We start from the raw sequence: 18,876 nt of genomic DNA, 5'->3' as shown, positions 1-18,876 counted from the left end.
TATAATTTTGCAAGAACAAATCATTATATATTTAAAAGAGTGCACAGGACTATCAAATCTAGCTCAAACAAACTAGTAGTACAAATCACTATGAATCAACAAGATTCAGCATCTCAAGATGGAGTTTAATACCAAAAACCTGCCCAACTACTGAGAACCACGAAAGCAGGTATTTTTCTCGAGGGATCCTGTTTTGAGCAGCAGACACGTCACTGCTTAGGAGTAGCTTCATCCATTCACTAGTCCCACAAGGATGCAACATATACCATGGCCGCCCCAGTTCAGGGTGTTCCTGCAGTGTAGAGATAGCATACACAAGAATGTTATAGACACAAAGAGGCTTCTTCTGTCTGCGACAACGTTGCAAAATGGTGCAAAAAGCCTGTACTATAGTCCAAACACACAGCAAAAATTGCCTAAAGCTAAGGAAACTTTCATCACAAGCATTCACTAGCGCATGAAGGGAATATAACCTCCTGAGTTACAAATGTCCACTTGGCTCTAGTTAGAAGTTTAGCTGAATCGATAGAGATGTCTTTTTCAATGACATCTAGCAGCAGAGGCTGCCCATCTGCAAAATGGCATGAATTGAGTTCAGCATAAATTTAGCGCACTTAGTTATAACATGGACAATCATAAAGCTGGTGATCTGAAAGAAAATACAACTCAATGGTATCTGAGAGTTGCATAAGATATACTACGTCAATCAAATGTTGGCTTTAAAGCATTAAGTAATTCTAATCTGTGTGAATAATTTACAGAAGTTTCAGTACTAATTGCAGCTGTCAAGAAAGCAAAAAAAAGAGATCCCATAAAATACTAGCTTTACCATAGTTGGATACGCTCATAATTGGCTTGTGCACTTTTACAAAACGTGTGGACCAAAAGTCAAACTTACCATTGCGGTAAGCACGGAAATATAGCACTGGAACCCTGTAAGAAGCGCTATAAACCACATGGAGGTCGTAGCGATGTTCTCCAGAACCATCATTGAGAACCTAACACGAAACGGAAACCACAAAGATGGATGAATTACATCCCTTTTTGCCATTAGATAAGCAATTAACTAATCTACAAAACCACTAATCTCTTTATTTCAAAGAGAAAACGGAAAAGATGTGCACGAGTACGAGCCAGTGTGCAGAAGAATAAGTATCAGTGCAAGATAAGTAACACTTGACGACATTATCCCTTTCGAAACCCAACGTTACATATCAGAGTTTGTAGTTTGTACCCTTCGCTGCATCCATCCTAATCAAACCCTAAATGCCGATTAATGAACCCTTATTGGGGTGAAAAAGTTGTTCTTATACCATTGGGCAGAAAAAGGCACATTTGGCAGAGATGAAGTTTTGACGATTCAGTAAGATAAAAACTTAGATGTTTGATGATATTCGATAGACATGCTCACAACTACAGCTGTATCAACGACTTCATCTCCATAATCACTACAGCACTCTTCTGTCTCTGCCACATCGCTCTTGTGATGAGTATTTCCCTACAAAACCAAATATTAGAGATCAATTTTGGTAATCTTTTCTCAGGCGCCCAACAAAACCCCTTCAACGAATTTGATTTTGGCATTTGCCGAAAGAAAAATAAACCCACCTCCGATAACCTGGGAAGAATCAGATTTTCCAGGGCCAAGTATCCCGCCTTCAAATTTCCAAAAACAAGTCAAAATCGTATGAGATAGCATCACAACTTACGGAGGTGTAAATAAGTACTTGATGATTAGGGAGAACCCATGGGCGTTTAGGGGAAGGAATCCATGTCCATTGTGGTAGAGACGAGTTGAGTTTCCGCCATTGCTCCGAAAAAGTGGAAGCTGCAACGAAGAACTCGGTGAAGGAAAGGGTGCCGTCCCAAGATTCCACCATCACAATTCAGGATCAGAAAATGATTTCCTTCTATTTTGATTTATTTATAATCGCTCTAGAATATTTTATCCTGACGAAATTCGATACGAGGTGAATTTATGCAAAGACCCCAAATATAAAGGTTGAATTGTGATCAGAATTGTAGACACCTTCACAATCAAATTTACATCGCAACCTAAAATGCAAAAATCCATGAATTATGATGACATTTATAATTTCTCTACAACGAAAATTGTAGTTACAAAACTGTTTGGGAATCGGCCAAACTCTACATCTAATTATAATGTTTTTTGAGAGCACAATAAGTTCCAATTCTAGTTTTGGGACTATTGTTGACAATTGAAGTTTTGCCCCCCTTCATAATAACAAGCTGCAGAGCCGTAGAGCCTCAGTTTGGCTTTGATGAAGTTGGGGAAGAAGGAGGTTTCAAATCTGGATACTGCATAACAACGATTAATACTACTAAGTACGTAGTTCCAAGATAGAGAGACACCAGAGAGAGAGATAGTAAGGTTTCATACATTTGGGTATGGAGACAGTGGCCTTGACGGACTCCCTTCAGATCTGACACTCGGACTAACGGAACTAACATCCTCATTCTTGATCTCTTTACTGGCTGGAGAATCTGTATTTTCCTTGACTTGAGGTATATCTCCATTTGTATCCTGTTTTTTTGGCACTTTGGACCTTTTCTTTGGAATAATATGTACTGAAGGAGGTAGGAGGGTCTCTTGTATCTCCTGCAGCATTTGATACAAATAATATTGTTCATGAGTTAGCATAATATAGATTGTCTATCATTTGCACACCTATCTAGCCAACTATGGAAGAAGAAGGCTCCTTATGCAGAACTAAATGTGGATATCTAACCAGTGGAAATGAAACGCTTGAGTTGTAGTATGAAATTCTAGGTAAAGCAACATCAGAACTGAACCGCAAGATTGTGTATATCTCAACTTAAAGCACAAAAAAAGAGGTACAGACTGCGGAAAACAATTCTAAGCAGCACAAACTATCTTTGATATTGCAAACTCAATTTTGTAACTCTGTCAATTTATAATATTTCTCAATGACAATTGACAATTTATGCCTTGGCAGAAGCCAAAGAAAAGAAGCGTTTCATTTATGAGTCAATAAATGGTTTGAAGAAATGAATGGCACTCTAACCTACTCAATATCTTTTACTACATAGCAAAATAGAATGTATCCCTGAACTTTCAATTGGATGGAAAAGATAATTTAATAGTGGTTCAGACATGTCAACCCAATCAGTTGGTCTACAAGGGGACTCCATAAATTAAGGCCTTATAGTGCAATACTTTCAAAAACCAAGCTCCCCTCTTTCATGACCAAATCTAAACTGCTAACGGCTAGAATTCATCTAAAGCTCAAGATCATTGACTCCACGAAAATGAATTGTACTAAAAAATTGCCCATTGCATCAACAGACATTAAAAAGGGCCATCAAAGATCAAGCAGTTACAAACATTCGTTTCTGCAAGAGCTAAATCAAAAGGACACGAAACAAATTCACTTAATGGAAGAGAATAAGCAGCAGTTTACCTGCCATCCTAGCTTGCCCATGGTCCCTCCCCGAATAGCATAAGCCTCTTTAAAACCACCGGTTTTCACCAATAGCTCGGCCACTTTGATAGAGTTGCCATCAAAACTACCTTACACATGTAATTTATCCACACACAAAAGTTAGTTTAAGTCTCTATATCAGGGATAACTAAGAATGCTCCGGCACACATGGTTTTGGATGATTTCAAATCAATTTCAACAAGCACTTGAAAAATCTTGCAGATTATTAATCATGATATTCATTAACTAAGACAACCAGCATATCAAAGTCATCAAGCAGCGAAATAATAATTTCAAAACTAACAAGCTTCAAAAGCTTACTTGTCCAAGATACAAAGGGTAGTGTTATTTGGCTCCCCAAATTTCTCGAGAACCCTCTTCACAAAACCTTGTTCATCCCCTTCTCGGAAACTGACCTGCACTGCATTCTTGCTCAATATTTTCAAATTGGGAGAGCCCAGAGAAGCTACGCTCTTATCGTCCCTTATATCTAACAACTGGGCAGTGGGGTCATCCTGCAGCTTCTTGAATGCATTAATGGCGGAGATGAACTTATACTTCTGCGAATACTCCTCAACTAAAGGGATCGCAACAAGCCAAATGAAGATTACTGTGGCAACAAAGAAAGGGTAGCGGGTGAAGAAGTTGTCGATCGAGACCAAAATGGACTCCAAGCTGATTCTGCCGGGAACTTCTTCAGCCGAGATAGTCGTGGTGGCGGTTTCAGAGGCGAAACACGAAATTGGGAAGGTGAATCCGAGAAATGGGAATGCGAATTGGGGTTTGAGGATTAGTTTGTGGGAATTGAGAAAAGAGAGGTTTTGGGACAAATTATGGGGGGAAATTGTGGTTGTTGAAGTGTTGATTGATTGGTGATTGGAGAGTTGGGGTAGTTTGCAAATGCGGATGCAATTTGAGTGTGTTCTTGGAGTTGTTTTTCTGGGATTTTTACAAGGGTTTAATGATGGTGGTGCAGCTGCGAGGCATATGGAAAGAGACTCCATGGAGATAGATGCACTTGCCTTGGACCTATGTATGGATCGATGATATGATGAAATTAGATGATAAGATTTGATGGCGCCATATGCAACGCCCCTAATTACATTTTCACCACTTTCTGCAAATGAGGGGCAACTTATTACTATCTCACCCTTTCTCTCTCACAGACACATACACACACAGCATGCTGATTAATTACCATCCGAAGCAAGAAAGTTGAGCTAATGTAGAGTTAGAAACATCACATTTTCATTATACTAACATAATCTAGACAGAATTAGAGTATCATCATTCAAGAAAGCGCTGGAGCCCTGCTTTGGTCATGCTCTTGCCCTTTAAGCTTCTTCTCATACCCTCCCAAATACTCCTCCATACATGACCTATACATTTCCATCCCGGGAACCTTCACACCCAGTTCCAACCCCATACTCATCCACTTCTTCGCCATCTCCACCTGCCCTACCTTTGCCGGGAGAGCAGCCCGGTTCCAAGCCGTCATGGCCAGCCATTTCGCCTCTTCACTCGGGTAGCTCCCCTCCTTCAATCCAACCATGATCCGGTACGCCTGCTTGTACCTCTCCATTATGGACTCGTCGTCCGGCTCTCCCTTCTGGATGCTGCCAACGGTTATAAGGTTTCTGAGGACCAGAGCTACAGTTTGGTAATCCGGTGAGGGGGAGGCGAGAAGGGCGGCCAGAGACGAGTTGAGAGCCAAGGCTGCCACTTCAGGGTTGGACCGTGGCCCCTGCGACGCCTCAAGCCCAATCTGGACCAGATGTTTCGGGTTGCAGCATTTCGAGCTGGCAAAGTTTTTCACAAGCTGGAGCTGTTGGCTGCCTGCATCGCTTAGCCTTGAGTACAGATCGGAGGCGCTCCATGTGTAGACGAAGAAGAAGTGAGGCTCGATTGCTGCGATTTGATCTTCATTTTTCTTGATGCTGCTCGAGCTTGATGTTAGAATCTGCGTCAAATGATTTAGGTAAGTAGAGTTACATGGTTATACAAAGAAAAGGTAAGTAGAGTTATATGGCTGTACAAAAAAAGTAAGCAATCTAGATACCTTTCCTGCCCTGCCTAGCAGCTCGATTGCTTGTCTGATTTCAGGTTCCTGCAACGTACCCTTCTGATGCTTTTCCTCTGCAATAATGGCGGATACTGCCAGTATTATTGATTTACAAACCATTTCTTCATTTCCCTCCGTATCACCATCACCTACGATTTTATATAACTCGGATGCCAGTTTGAAGAACTCAGACGATAGCTCGTAGTTCTTCTCCTGCCCAGTTCTTACTCCAAAGTTCCAAGCATTTGCAGCTAGCCAGTTCTTCTCTCGTCTTCCAACCTCACATTTGCCAAAGAAGATGTCAGCTCCAACTTCAGATTGCCGGACATGAGCACGTTTCATGTGTTTGAGGACATCAGTATCATTTCCTGGCTCCTGACTTAAAATTGTGATCATTGTGCGGAATACTACAGCCTCATTGATTGGCATTGCTTTTCCTGAGCTGTAAAAATTCAAGAGCTGGGATAGGGAGGCAACAGCGACAGGAATGGAATGGCACGCAACAGCTTCATGTGCTGAGAGGGAAATGAATTCAGTGGTGAAGTCAAGGCAGCTAGGCATTGCTTGCATCTGAGCAATGGCGCTGCTGTGGTCCTTCTTTTGCAACAAAATCTTAAACTGCGAGTTGCAGATCATACTAGTCAGTGGAAGAAATAATTTAAAAGGGCCGTTTGTCTGCTAAAAGGAAGAGAACTTCTTGGCAAACATGTTCTTACCTTTAGGAAGGAACTTGTTATATTTGGTTCTAACTGCATAAACAAAACAACATCGTTATCATGGTTAATACTAATATAGTTTGTGAAATTGATTTGACAATCTCAGTGAGTACCTTCCCAGCCTCATCTATATATTCTTGAGCTCTATCCAGTTGCAAGAGGCCTAGGTAGCACAAGCACAGAACTCGATATCCCTTAGCTCTTAGATTTCTGTTCTCTATCCCATGAGGTACATATAACATGGATTTCTCAAACATCTCAGCACTAAGCACATAATCTTTTGATCGGAAATGCTCAGTGGCACTGCAAGAAACAAGTTCACAGTTCACAGCCATTTATTGATCAAAGCAACTAAACAAGCCTAATTCTCATACTATGTGAGTTTTCTTACTGCCAAACTATCTCAAATTTTCCTTCCATTGAACTAAACAACCAGTATACGTTTGCTTTAATTAAGCATCTAAGCAAGCCTAATCTCATTAAGATATGTTCTTTTTGTTTATCACAAGCAACGATGAGAAACAGTGAATCTCAAGATTGCCAAGAAGTTTACCAGTTCCAAAGAAGAGCATGCATGGTTGTCCTCTCTTTTGCAGCGCCTTCTCTGTCAAACAAAGCTATCATCCTCTCATCCGAAACCAACTCACCTACAACTTTGGCTCTCACCTTCATTCCTTCACCGTTGCTCAGTCCATTTCCAACCACCCTATTGATAACCCTAATAGCTGCACCAGCACTAACATGGCAACGCCCCAACAGGCCCAGAAACACTGCCTTGACAGTCTCGGCACCTGCTGCACCAGCAGCAAGGAAGTATGATTCCACAGCTGACACCCACACACACTCAGGTATCCCCTTGTTCAGTACCATGCCTTTCAACTCCTTCTCCGCATCTGAAAACCTCCCCAGCCCTAACCACGCCTTCATTGCCAATACACTCAAGCTAGGATGGTTGTCCCCGGCACTCCCGACCTCCCTCAAGACCTTCACGCATTTCAACACACTCTCGAATTCATCGTTCTGCAGATGAGCAGCGGAGATGAATCGCAAAGTCTTCAACCTCAGCTCCTTCAAACTCAACGTATCCTCAGTCCGTTTCACCACTCTCAGCCCCTTCTCACACAGCTCCAGCGCATCATTCATCAACTTCAACGCCTCATTTACAGTGGAAACTTCACTCGTCGATAGCAATGTCTTTCCAAAACTTAAGTACTGATGAGCTAGAGCATTATAATTCCTCGAAACTCCAAACAGGACATTTTTAGACCTGTTTAACAACGCAATAGCCAAATTTCGATCTGAAACTTCCCAGGAAGCTCGAGATCGGGCAAGGTTAAGATCTAAAAGCAATTTCCGCTCGTCGTAATCGGAAACTGAGTTAATTTCAATATTGGATACGAGGTCGGTGGCTTTCTCGAAGCAATTGTTAGCGAAATCAAATTTCCTCAGATCAAACCAGACCAAACCGGTTTTGTAGAAGAACAGCGCCGCTTTGAACGCCGGAGAAGGAATCCCCGCCACATCGGCGGTGGCGAGTAGCATCTCCGCCGCGAGTTGGCGGAGCTTGGCAAGCTCCTCGGAGATCTTCTGGCTGGAGGCATTGGAGAGGTCGACGCAGACGTTCCAGAGGCGGTAGCTTAGTTTCCAGACGAAAAGCTTGGCGGAATTGGGCAGGGGAACGAGTTGAGTGAGCTGAGCAAGGGGCAGCTGAATCTCGGAGGCGTATGAATCTGGCAAAGGATGCGCCGGAGGGTGACGCTCAAGCGATTTGATTGCGGTCTCGATCTTCGAGAGCACGGCTGATTGATCGGAGTCGGTATCGACGGTAACGGTGGAGGATCGGCGTTGCTCTGGTGTAGGGGAGATCTCGGCGATCCTCATAATGATTGGCGGGAAATGAAGAGAGAATTGGGGGAAGTGAGCCTTCTTAAGAACGTAAATACAGAATTTAACAAACTAATTATCTCAACGGCTATGTCAGTGAATTTGTTTATCTTCTATTCAAGGTTAAAAACATATGTTGTTAAATCCTTTAGCATGTGAATAAAGCTATATATAAACACTATTCTAATGTTTGTTTGAAGGATAAGCTCTTTAAATTTTATAGTACTACTCGCCTACTTGGTATATAGGATTATAGTACAATCACAAGAATACTTACTTTATCACATATTTAAAGTTAAATCACTCTTTGATCATGGATTTAGTTCTTAAAATATACTCCTACTAGGTACTAGCTAACATTTTTTAATTCCAATTTTTTCTTCATATTTTGCACAATCTAGATGTCGAATAAGATTAATGGTTTTATTGTCGCTAAATACATCCAACTTTAGTTATTTTTTATGTGCTAAGAAAAAAATCATTGGCCAATTCAAATTTTTATCACGAACTTTATATATATGGTAAGAAAAATACTTAAACTTTTAACTTGTAGTAAATTTTCCATGATTAAATTTTACGACAAATTTGTGTACTTTTTTTTTACAATTTTTATAAATTCTTCCTATAATCTACGCGTCGTTTAATGGTTTTTTTTATTTCTCCCTTCAACTTAAAAAATTTATATCATCCTAATACATTACCTGACTTAATTTCGTAAATTGTTACTAATACTTGTATCAAATTGATTATTAAATCTTAATTTATTTCATAATACATTAAAATCCTCGGATTAATCAAACAACCATCATAAAATGCGTAAGAAGATTAATACAACATCACAAACATTAGAAACAGTACAACAATTAGAGTATCATCACATTAGCTTTTACAACAGTCTAGGAATTAATAAGGCTATTTAATCCCTTCTTTTCCCAAATACTAAGTTGCTGAAAGGTTCAACATTACATGAAGAAATTGGAGCGGGTTAACACTAGTAGTTAACGGATTGATCATCAGTCTCAGCATCGATCTCTAGTCATTAGTGCAGGTATGCAGTTTGGTACTGGTAGGGACTCGGGAAGAAGCTTCCATGGCTCGGAGAAAAGTTATATGTCGGAGCACTCATAAACGAAGGAACATGGTGCTCGGTGTAAGCATAAGGTCGTTCATAGATGTATTGTGGATACCTTCCATGGAAGTTCTTGTCGTTAGCAGCACGGGGTGCGTGCCCAACACCATTTGCACGCGGTCTTTTGGGTTGTGGTTTGGCAACTTCTGTCGCACGTTTCTTGTCCGCCTTAGCTTTCTCAATCTCGAGGAGCTGCTTCTGGAGTGGCTCTATGGGAAATTGCTCCTCGAGCTTGTGATCTTCAATGCACTTGATCACGGCTTTGAGTGCAGTCAGCTCTTTCTCGTTGACATCAACCTGCAACCAAAGGAATAACATAGGATATGTACAAAATTATAAGCACCACAGAAAGGGGAACTGTGATTTCACCAAATGTGTTCTAGACTTCTAGATGCAGAAGGTTTGTTTTAAAAATATACAAGCAGAGATAAGCATCACCGAATAAAAATCAGATCGAGGCACAAGAAAGGGACCTGTCGAGAAGCACCAGGGGACACATTTCCAGATTTGGCAGGTGACGGCGCTTTTCTGGCCTCATACAAGTATGATTTCAGTAGTGAAATGGGTGGAAACTGATTAGTGAGCTCAAAAGCAAATGCCAAATTTACAGCATCAATATGCCTTCCATTCTTTATCAGAACATCTATCACACCTATTAAACCATGAAATCAAAAATGTGAGCACAAAGAAGATCCATAGTTTGATAGCTCTGGTTTCGTTAGCAACTTTAAATAAAATTTCATGTGATGTACAACCAACAATATTTGGGAGTCAGAAGAAAGTAGCAGTTAAAAGGTTAATGGAATTAGTCTCAGAAATCAACCTGGCATTTTGTCCGACAAACCGAGAAAACGGCATAACTCAGCTGTCTGACGACGGCGAGAAACCATGGGTATTAACTTGGATAAGCTCTCCTGATCAAAACGTGAATTAATGCCAAAAGTAGCCAGAAGTTGTAGGAATGCATGTGCTTCTAACGAATTTCCGTTGCTGGCATCAGCATCAAGATCATCCAACTTCGGTTGCCAATCTTCAGCTATCAATTTTGCTCTTTCTTTAGCATTTTCTGAGATAAAAGCAGAGATGGTGTTTGCATCCAGATTTATGAATAAACTGCATAGGCACTCCATCAGCATGATACAAGTGCGGCGAAGGCCCAATAGATTAGAATCTTTTTTAGCATCTACATTTGGCATGTCCGTGCCATAGAAACCCTTCAGAGAGTCCAGAACAAGAGAGGCAGGGTCAGCAGCAGCCTTAAGTGCGATGGGAATTTCCTCCCTTAAAGCAGCAAGGTTCTTGCGGTTGTCTGATATAAATTTGTGTAGGCCTTCTGAATTCATCTCTTGGCACAATTTTACTAACTCCGGGTACGACTTGACCTCCACATTCATACATCCAGCAGACCTTTTCATGACATTCATGTTACCCTCAATTACAAGCGTGGCTGGTATCTTTTCATCTGTAACAGGCTCTTCCATTTTATTTTCACTATTACAGGCACCTGAATCCACAGATAAAGGCGTATCACACTTTCCCATAGCAGTTATAATAGCTGAGACAGCAGCATCCCGCTTCTCTTGAAGTCGCTGAAGTGAAGCTTGCTCCTTTGTCATTACTGCCGTCTTGCGCTTCTCCAACATCTCTTTAGATTCAACTATTTTATTGTCGAAGTCTTTTTCTTGTTCCTCCAGTTCTGTGAAACGCCTCTTCAGAGACTTCTGAAGTCCATGAAAATGCTCTTCTAGTTGCTTCCATTTCACGTTGAGAGTCACAGCTCGATGACTTTCAAGTTCTGCAAATGCCTTCTGAAGTTGTTGTATCTTAGAGGCTGTCGAGTCAATCAGAGTGCTGGTGGATAAGTTTTCTTCCATGACATAGAAATCCTGGATAAAGCATAAGCAGATTCAGTGGACCTAAAAGAAAGGGATCGAGTGGAGCAAAATTCATAGCACAAAAACATGGGATTGATGAATAGGTCTATAGTCAATAGGTAATTAAGACATAAGATCTGCAAATCAAAGCCATTAATTAAAGCCACTATATACATAAGCACTGACTAAAATATAACAATTGAATCGTACAACAGTGGATGGAAATTACAAGCCATGCCATCAAAAAGTATAAAATCTTGGGCTGTGCATGTACCTAGGAGAAAATCCAGCTGAAATTACACCAAAAGGAATATGAAGTGTTTTGACTGGAAAGCAGCTGCAAAATAGCCACCAAAACCAGAACAAAATTGAGCAGCTGATATACTTGGTTAACAAAGTTAAGATGCAACTTACTGCTAAAATTAAGATGTAGGAGTAATTCAAAATGTAGGCATCACAAAATTATCATGAATTCAAGAAGAAACCAAAAGGGAAACTATTGAGCAAAAAAATAAATAAATAAAAGGCAAATAAATTGACAAGCCATTTCAAACGCGTAACCTAAAGTGTACTGCAATCTTATCCTGCACAATCACCCGAAACACTCAGCCGCGAGTCAAATTGACAAATGCAGCTGCAATTAGCAGCATCACAGCTCAAATTTTAAAACTACACGACATTTATTCACAATCACCGGCAACAAGACCAAAAAAAATCACAGAGAAGGCGACGGCTGATCTAGTAAAGAGAAGAAGCGCGGACTCACCGATCGGATTGGAAATTCAGGGCATGTTGAGGCAGGGAGCGAGGGTTTGGTTTAGGGATTGGGAATCCCTAGAGAGAGGAATAGAATGTTGGTTGTTTGAAAGAGGAAAGTGTGAGAGGGGAATAGTAGAGAGTATATTTACGTCAGGTCAGAGTTAGTCTCCGACAGCTACACGCACAAAAAGCGCGCACTCTCACGCTGACACCACGTGCATCTCCTTATTACATTCCCCTTTTTCTTCTGCCACGACTCTAATTGCTATCACCACTCCCACTTCTAATTTTGCAATATGCACCTTTCTTTTCCTTTTTTTTATTCTTTAAAAATTGTGAGAAAATTGGATTAGGATTAATTTACAATTAACGGAATTTAAATTCAGGATTTTGTAATTTTAAGTCCATTATTTGCTTCTTATACAAAAATTGTCTATATTTTGTTGTGTGTCTACGTAGCAATGCACAACAATCGAGTGCATGAACACAATGGCATAATCTCATCTTGTTGGTGAAAATATTATGATACTGAGATAAACACTAGCACGATGTAATACAACCCAAAGAAGAATGGAGAAATTAAACAGAAATAAACTGAAACGAAAATACAAATAAGAAACTATAAACTGTAGAAGTAATTTATAAGCCGAGTCGAGGATTCCTCTTTCCGCAAGATGAGATACACCCCAATAGTGCTCTCGGATTGGCGTGTCATCCCCAATAAAACGGCTTCCTCTTGTTCGTCGCAACACCGCAAATAGAACAAGCTCCGATAAATTGGATGATGGCGAGGACAGAGCTTTGACGAAAGACTATGCAGAAAGAGAGTGAGAGAGCTATGCAATGCTATGCTTGGTGTGCAAATTATTGTGTACAATGCATGAAGTCAGTTGGGATCACCTAATACTTTTTCTACTCCACCGCTCACAAATATAAGTGAGGGATCCACCATCATATTTTATATTTGTGAGCAGTGGCGGACACACGTAGAGATGGGGAGGGGCTTCAGCACATGCCAACAAATTTTTTTTTCTTATTTTCTATTGTTAAATTTTTTAAAAATTTCAATATACAATCTTCAGCCCTTCCTAAATCAGTGCTATTAAAGACTAAATTATTCAAGATTGAATGATGGAAGGAGCTGAAATGAATTTCAGCTTGAAAAATATACAGAGACAAATGAAGAAATAAGCTGCCATGATTTTGGCCTTGGGGAAGAAGAAGACCCAACTCCCAAGAAATAAATAGTACAATACGTAATAAAATTTAAAAATGTAGTACAATTCAAAGAGTGTGTGTATTTGATTTTTCAACTTTTAACTCTTTTTTTTCATCTTTTCGGTTCAATTTTTTAACAAATTTTAATATTTACTGTACTATATATATTAAGCATGAAAATATAAAAGAAATTATGGTGGATTGAATGATAGAATTTTAAATAAGTTTATTATGTTTGGGTTAGAGTTTGTAATGCTAGGATTAGAGTTTGATGTGTTTAGGTTGGATAATTTGAAGTTTGTCTTAAAGTAAGTATATTTATTATCATTTATAACGTTATTATAAGACAATTTTGATTTAATTAATTGAAATTTTAATATTCTGTCTACGTATATTTTTTCATATGTATATTACTAAAAAATCATTCCCCCCATTCGTGATTTATTATTTTATGTATCTTACTTTAACTCTTGTTTAGGTTTGAAAAACTGTTAAAAAGTTAGTGAAAAAATTTAAGTCATATTTTCATATATTATTAATTTTAATAAAATGTAATAAGGGCCGTTAGTGAAATATGGAGTCCAATTATGAAAAATAATAAAAGAGGGTAAATGATATAGTTTTTCTTAGACGAACGAAAAGGATATACGGAATATGAAACAAGATGGAAGAAGTATATAATGCAGCCCCTGCCATAATTTTTTTCTGCGTCCGCCACTGTTTGTGAGGGGTGGAATAGGAGATGGAGTAGAAAAAGTATTAGGTGATCCCAACTAGCATGGAGTGACTGCCTATTTATAGGCCAAGTTGGAGAGACATGATGCATTTGGACACGCTACACGGCGGGATTCATCGTGAACCTTTTGGCACACGATGTGGCAGGGTCCATCGGAGACCTTTTGTCACTCGCTATGCGTCAGGATCCGTCGTAGACCTTTTAGCACCCTTTGTATATCTGGGTCTATCGTATACCTTTTGGCACCCGCTGTGCATTGGGTTCTATCGTGGACTTTTTGACACATGGCACATGGCACACGGGGCGCGGGTCACGGGTCACAGTGCACGGAGCGCGGCTCGCAACGAGGCAGCGTGCACACGTGGGCTCTACTGCCCATCTTAATCCACTATAATTATTACACATAATAATTCATCTTATTAAATACTCCCTCCGTCTCATAATAGATGGCACACTTGGGGATTGACATGGGATTTTAGGTGATATATTTTGTGTTCGGTGGAGAGAGAAAATAATATATTTATATTAATGTGATAGAGAGTTTTTTCTAAAAAAATGAAATGTGACATCTTTTGTTGGACAAATTAAAAAGGAAAGTGTGACATCTATTATGAGACAGAGGGAGTACATGTTTAATAAGGTTCTCTCCACCAATGTGGGATAATTAAGACTTTTAATTAATCCCTTGGTTTTATCTCATATCTCACAATTGTGACAAACTTTAATTCATAATTTTTCACTCACTGAGAATCGGTTTAGAGAAAATAAATATACCACGGTTATATACTCTGAAAGTAGATCGTCACTTTTGTACTTAATTTTACCAAATTAAATATCTCATCATTTATTGATCAAAGTCCATTGACCAAACACAATTCCAATACATCTATGATCCAATTTATAATAAAGATGACAAGTCAGATTAATTTGACAGATTTCGATCAGCCCTATTTAACTTTGAGCTTACATGTTCGGATTTCGAACCACCGTATGGAATTATTCGAATTAAAATCTAAAAATAAAAATCAATTTATGTATTTTTGGTACTTAGAACGTCCTCTATTTGTATTATAAATATATACAAAAATTAAGAATAGTAGTCATACGACAAACATTTCAAAGTCGAAGATCCAATACATTCCAAAAAAAAAGTTCATAAATTAGAGATAAATTATCCAATAATAGTTTTAACTTCGTGGAATGTAAAGAGTCTAAAAGATGAATATGAAATCTAAATTTTGAATCACACTTTTCTTTTACATATGATAATATTTTGAGCTTCAATTAGATTATTCACTTTTACGTCATTGTCTTCAAACTTTTCACCATTTATGAAAAAATTATAGTAACACAAATTAAGAAAAAAAAAATGTTTATCGTGATAAATGTAGAGATAATAAATAAGAGATACTAATAAAGTATGAAAAACAAAATATATTACTTCCTCGGTTCCACTTTAGAAATCTCGATTTATAATTTTTGGGTGTCTCATTCTAGGAGTCCTTATTAGAATATTTTATAACTAGTAGTAGGTCTCACACTCCACTAACTTTTTTTCTATTGCATTTTATTATAAAACTAATATATTAAAATCCGTGTCGAACTCAAATGAGACTCCTAAAATGAGACAAATGGAGTAATTATTATCATATAGTATGAAAATTACTCAATTATAATGAAACATTCCAAAATAAAAAAACGACACAACTTTAGTAGAACCATAGGAGTATAATTTTGAATTTTATAACTAAAAATAGATTTAAGCTACCACATATATATCCATTTGTGTTAACCAATCATGTAGTTATTCACTATTTTTTTCGAAATCAAAGAAGTATGTTAAATAAAGCGAAATAATATATAATAGTCGCATCTAAAGCCGACCCTTAGTCAAGTTCCTAGCAGTCAAGATTGTGGACTAATCGATTGAAATTTTATTGGGTTACAAATTTCTAATCTTAGTACTTAAATTTTGTGGGATATTCTATCAATAACTTTTGGACGGTGTTGACATCCATGACATGATACTACTATGAGCGAACGTTGAAGGAGTTTTCCTCGATAGGCTATGAAACTAAGACCAAATACTAATTTTTTTATGTTTTCCAAAACTTGTTTATGAATTTCATCTATTACCTTCGGAAAAAAAAATAGACTACGTTTATCATTTTTGATCGTCCATTAAAATTAGACCACTTTCTAGATACGAAGAATTTAAATTAATTAAATATTACTAATAATATGTACCTTATAATTCATTAACACTATTTTCACCACATTTTCTTCTATTTTTCTTACTCTATAAATTATGTATTAAAACTCATGTCATTTACAATTTAGTCTATTTTTAATGGACGAAGGTAGTATAATTTATTCATTTGAAAAAGAAGCCCATAGGTTAATTTAAGTGGTGTAAGACCACCTCCAACCATACACCAAATTCCATTTTCAGTGTAAAAAAGGTCTCCAATCATACCCTATATCCAACCCCATTTTTGGGGTTTTTAATGAAACAACACCAAATTTAAAGTTAAGAGCATCTCCAATGGCGGACTTACCGTCGCCCTTCGGATAGGCTTCGGGGAAGTCCGCCCGGGACGGCCCCATTGAGGGGAGGACGCGGACGTCCGGTGAGGACACTGGAAGACCGCGACCGTCGCGGGAAGGGCGGGGTGAAGGGAGGGCAGACATCCGTGATTGTGGCGAGGTTCGGACATCCACCGCGGACGTCCGATTTTTAATTTTATTTATTTATTTAAAAAAAAAAAAAAAAAACTCTATATATACGGCTCGTTGAATTTCATTTCATTCGCAGCACTTGTATTAACAAGTTTCTCTCTCTAAATCTAAATTTCTTTTCTATTGAAGATAAATGGAGAACGATAGGAACTCTCCCGCCACGAGCGAGTCACATACGTCGACTTTTCCCGCCGGAGGAGAGTGAAACGTGAGCGGGAATGCGGGGATCGTTCCCCAAATGGCGGGGATGCATCCCCAAATGTCCCCGTACTACAATATGTACAATTGGATTGGTGGGATGGGTGGTATGATGCCGAGAATGATGCCCGGGGCAGCGGGGAGGGGGGGATGACACCGAATATGATGGGAGGGGGGGGAGAGGTAGCAGGGCCCCCCAAACACCTGTCGACAATGTCTATTGTCCATATATGGATTTATTGTCTAGTGATTCCCCCCAGAGTACTCCTCTGCGTACTCAGTTCACCAGCATCGAGGGCATCGACACTTTTTCTTTTGAGGAGTTGGGGCTATCTCTGGTCAGGGAGACTCCAACTGAGGCAGAGAAAACGACAGGGGGCAAGGGGAAAGGGCGGGCCTATTCCTCGCGTACGGAGGCCGAGGAGGACGAAGAGGAGACGGGAAGGAGGACCGTCTGGTCCGTGGCAGAAAACGTCGCACTTGCGAAGGCCTGGGTCGGTGTAGTCGAGGATCCCTACGTTGGGAATAACCAGCACATCGACAGAATGTGGTTCCGCATTAGTCAAGGCTACCTCAAATTGAAACCAGCTGATGGGAAGCCCCACAGTCCCGAGCAATGCCGGAAACAGTGGGAGCGGTTAAGGCCTAAGCTTAGTTGATTTGCCGGCCTCTACCAAAACAATCTCCGTCAGGCAACCAACGGTATGACCGAGGAGGATGTGAAGATCCATGCCATGCAGCAGTACCCTGACAGGTCGTTGAAGTTCCGTGAATTCGAGCATTGGGAGGTCTTTCTCGTGGTGAAGAATTCCCAAAAATTTAGTGCGGGGGTTGAAGCGGGCTGGCCGAAGCGGACGAAGATCAGCGCTTCCAGCGAGTATAGCAACAGTGTCGGTTCGCACGAGCTCCCCGAAGCGAGACAGTGATCCTGACCCTCCATCGTCTTCTGCCGCCGCCGTCGCCCGATTGGGCAAAAGATTGCGCAGCGGATGGCAAGGGGAAACTCCAGCGGATCCGACGAGGTCCATTCAGAGGCCCCTCCAGAGTACAACAATCTTGCCCGCGCGCAGCAAATGGCTAACATGGTACGGACCATGCATAGGTGGTATAACACGACCGATCCTACCTACAAGAGGATGTTGAAGGATGTCATCGACACAATCCGGCGCGATTTGGGGATGCCACCCATTGGAGACGATGGCACCGAGACTGGCGGCGGGGATGACGGCAGCGGCATTGGCGGCGGGAACGACGACAACGGCACCGGCGACGGAGGACGAGGAGTGAGCCGGGGGTCACATTTGTTGAAGCTTGGGTTTTTTTTTAATGATTATGTTTTTTCTATGACTATGTAATTTTTTTTAAATTAATGATGTTGTTGCATTTTTCCCGTCCGTATTCGTGTCGAAATTTTAATTCCGTAACGTAAATTGAATATTTGTGAATTTGTGAATTTTTTTAATTGCGGGAAGTCCGCGTGGGAAGGGCGATGGGAAGAGCGAATTGTGCAGTGGGAAGTCCTTATGACGTGGCAGGAGGGTGGGAAGTCTTTATGACGTGGCAGGAGGTGTATTTGGGAAGGACGACGGGAAGGGTGTGCGGGAAGTCCTCCCACTAGAGATGCTCTAACACCAAAAATGAGTAGCTACTGCAAAATATTTTGAAATATTGCATATCAGTCCTTATTACTATTATATTTTGAGATATTGAATCTAACCGGTCATATTTTAATCATACTGAGAAGTATAAATGTGAATTAGCCGACAATATTTTACAAATAACTTTTTTAAAATTTGTAAACATTTTTGCATTGAAAAATAATTAAATAGGAATTTGCAAGCTATTTTGACACTATCATATTATAATAAATTATGTTTCTGATAGTGTAAGATCGCGAGAGCTGCTTCACATATTCGGCCAAGTGCGCGTGTGATACCGAACGCGGGTCAGGGTGCATGGGTCGAGGGTGACGTCGCATGAGAAGTTAGTTAGTTTTGTAACCGATTCTTGTTGCAAAGGGGAGCATATAAAAGGCGAGACCTCAGTTCACATCACACATTATTCAACACTCAGTCCGCGGACTATGCACACATTTTT

General features: G+C 39.9%; 4 protein-coding genes across 6 annotated transcripts; all 4 read right to left on the bottom strand.

Moving 5' to 3' along the window:
* Positions 1 to 2: 2 nt before the first annotated feature.
* On the bottom strand, positions 3 to 1,923 carry ATG10 (autophagocytosis-associated family protein). Of its 2 annotated transcripts, none has more exons than XM_048086277.2 (6): positions 1,728 to 1,923; positions 1,609 to 1,656; positions 1,412 to 1,498; positions 899 to 998; positions 474 to 571; positions 3 to 292 (listed from the first exon to the last, which is right to left on the bottom strand). In XM_048086277.2, the coding sequence occupies exons 1-6, from the start codon at positions 1,878 to 1,880 to the stop codon at positions 89 to 91; spliced, it is 690 nt and encodes a 229-aa protein (XP_047942234.1). In that variant the 5' UTR covers positions 1,881 to 1,923; the 3' UTR covers positions 3 to 88. The 2 variants fall into 2 exon arrangements, with proteins under 2 accessions (XP_047942234.1, XP_047942235.1); XM_048086278.2 differs by having other exon boundaries at positions 1,746 to 1,923.
* A 138-nt stretch (positions 1,924 to 2,061) lies between these two features.
* LOC125189084 (Rhodanese/Cell cycle control phosphatase superfamily protein) lies at positions 2,062 to 4,553 on the bottom strand. Its single transcript, XM_048086276.2, has 4 exons — positions 3,786 to 4,553; positions 3,444 to 3,549; positions 2,402 to 2,620; positions 2,062 to 2,319 (listed from the first exon to the last, which is right to left on the bottom strand). Exons 1-4 carry the CDS (start codon positions 4,466 to 4,468, stop codon positions 2,269 to 2,271), a joined length of 1,059 nt encoding a protein of 352 aa, XP_047942233.1. The 5' UTR covers positions 4,469 to 4,553; the 3' UTR covers positions 2,062 to 2,268.
* Positions 4,554 to 4,608: 55 nt separating this feature from the next.
* ATSPO22 (Tetratricopeptide repeat (TPR)-like superfamily protein) lies at positions 4,609 to 8,159 on the bottom strand. The gene is made up of 5 exons (XM_048086275.2): positions 6,796 to 8,159; positions 6,356 to 6,545; positions 6,243 to 6,275; positions 5,524 to 6,144; positions 4,609 to 5,424 (listed from the first exon to the last, which is right to left on the bottom strand). The coding sequence occupies exons 1-5, from the start codon at positions 8,121 to 8,123 to the stop codon at positions 4,756 to 4,758; spliced, it is 2,841 nt and encodes a 946-aa protein (XP_047942232.1). The 5' UTR covers positions 8,124 to 8,159; the 3' UTR covers positions 4,609 to 4,755.
* A 780-nt stretch (positions 8,160 to 8,939) lies between these two features.
* Positions 8,940 to 12,049, bottom strand: LOC125189024 (FRIGIDA-like protein 3). 2 transcript variants are annotated; one of them, XM_048086188.2, is made up of 5 exons: positions 11,896 to 12,049; positions 11,404 to 11,466; positions 10,079 to 11,141; positions 9,729 to 9,907; positions 8,940 to 9,552 (listed from the first exon to the last, which is right to left on the bottom strand). In XM_048086188.2, the coding sequence occupies exons 3-5, from the start codon at positions 11,127 to 11,129 to the stop codon at positions 9,166 to 9,168; spliced, it is 1,617 nt and encodes a 538-aa protein (XP_047942145.1). In that variant the 5' UTR covers positions 11,130 to 11,141; positions 11,404 to 11,466; positions 11,896 to 12,049; the 3' UTR covers positions 8,940 to 9,165. The 2 variants fall into 2 exon arrangements, with proteins under 2 accessions (XP_047942145.1, XP_047942146.1); XM_048086189.2 differs by lacking the exon at positions 11,404 to 11,466 and having other exon boundaries at positions 11,896 to 12,043.
* Between the last annotated feature and the right edge of the window lie 6,827 nt (positions 12,050 to 18,876).

Source organism: Salvia hispanica, chromosome 5, assembly GCF_029641045.1.
Source record: "Salvia hispanica isolate PSC_SH4W2 chromosome 5, Shi_PSC_v1, whole genome shotgun sequence".
Classification (NCBI taxonomy): domain Eukaryota; kingdom Viridiplantae; phylum Streptophyta; class Magnoliopsida; order Lamiales; family Lamiaceae; genus Salvia; species Salvia hispanica.
Note: the sequence above shows the minus strand (reverse complement) of the source record. Positions and strands in the feature narration are given on the sequence as shown.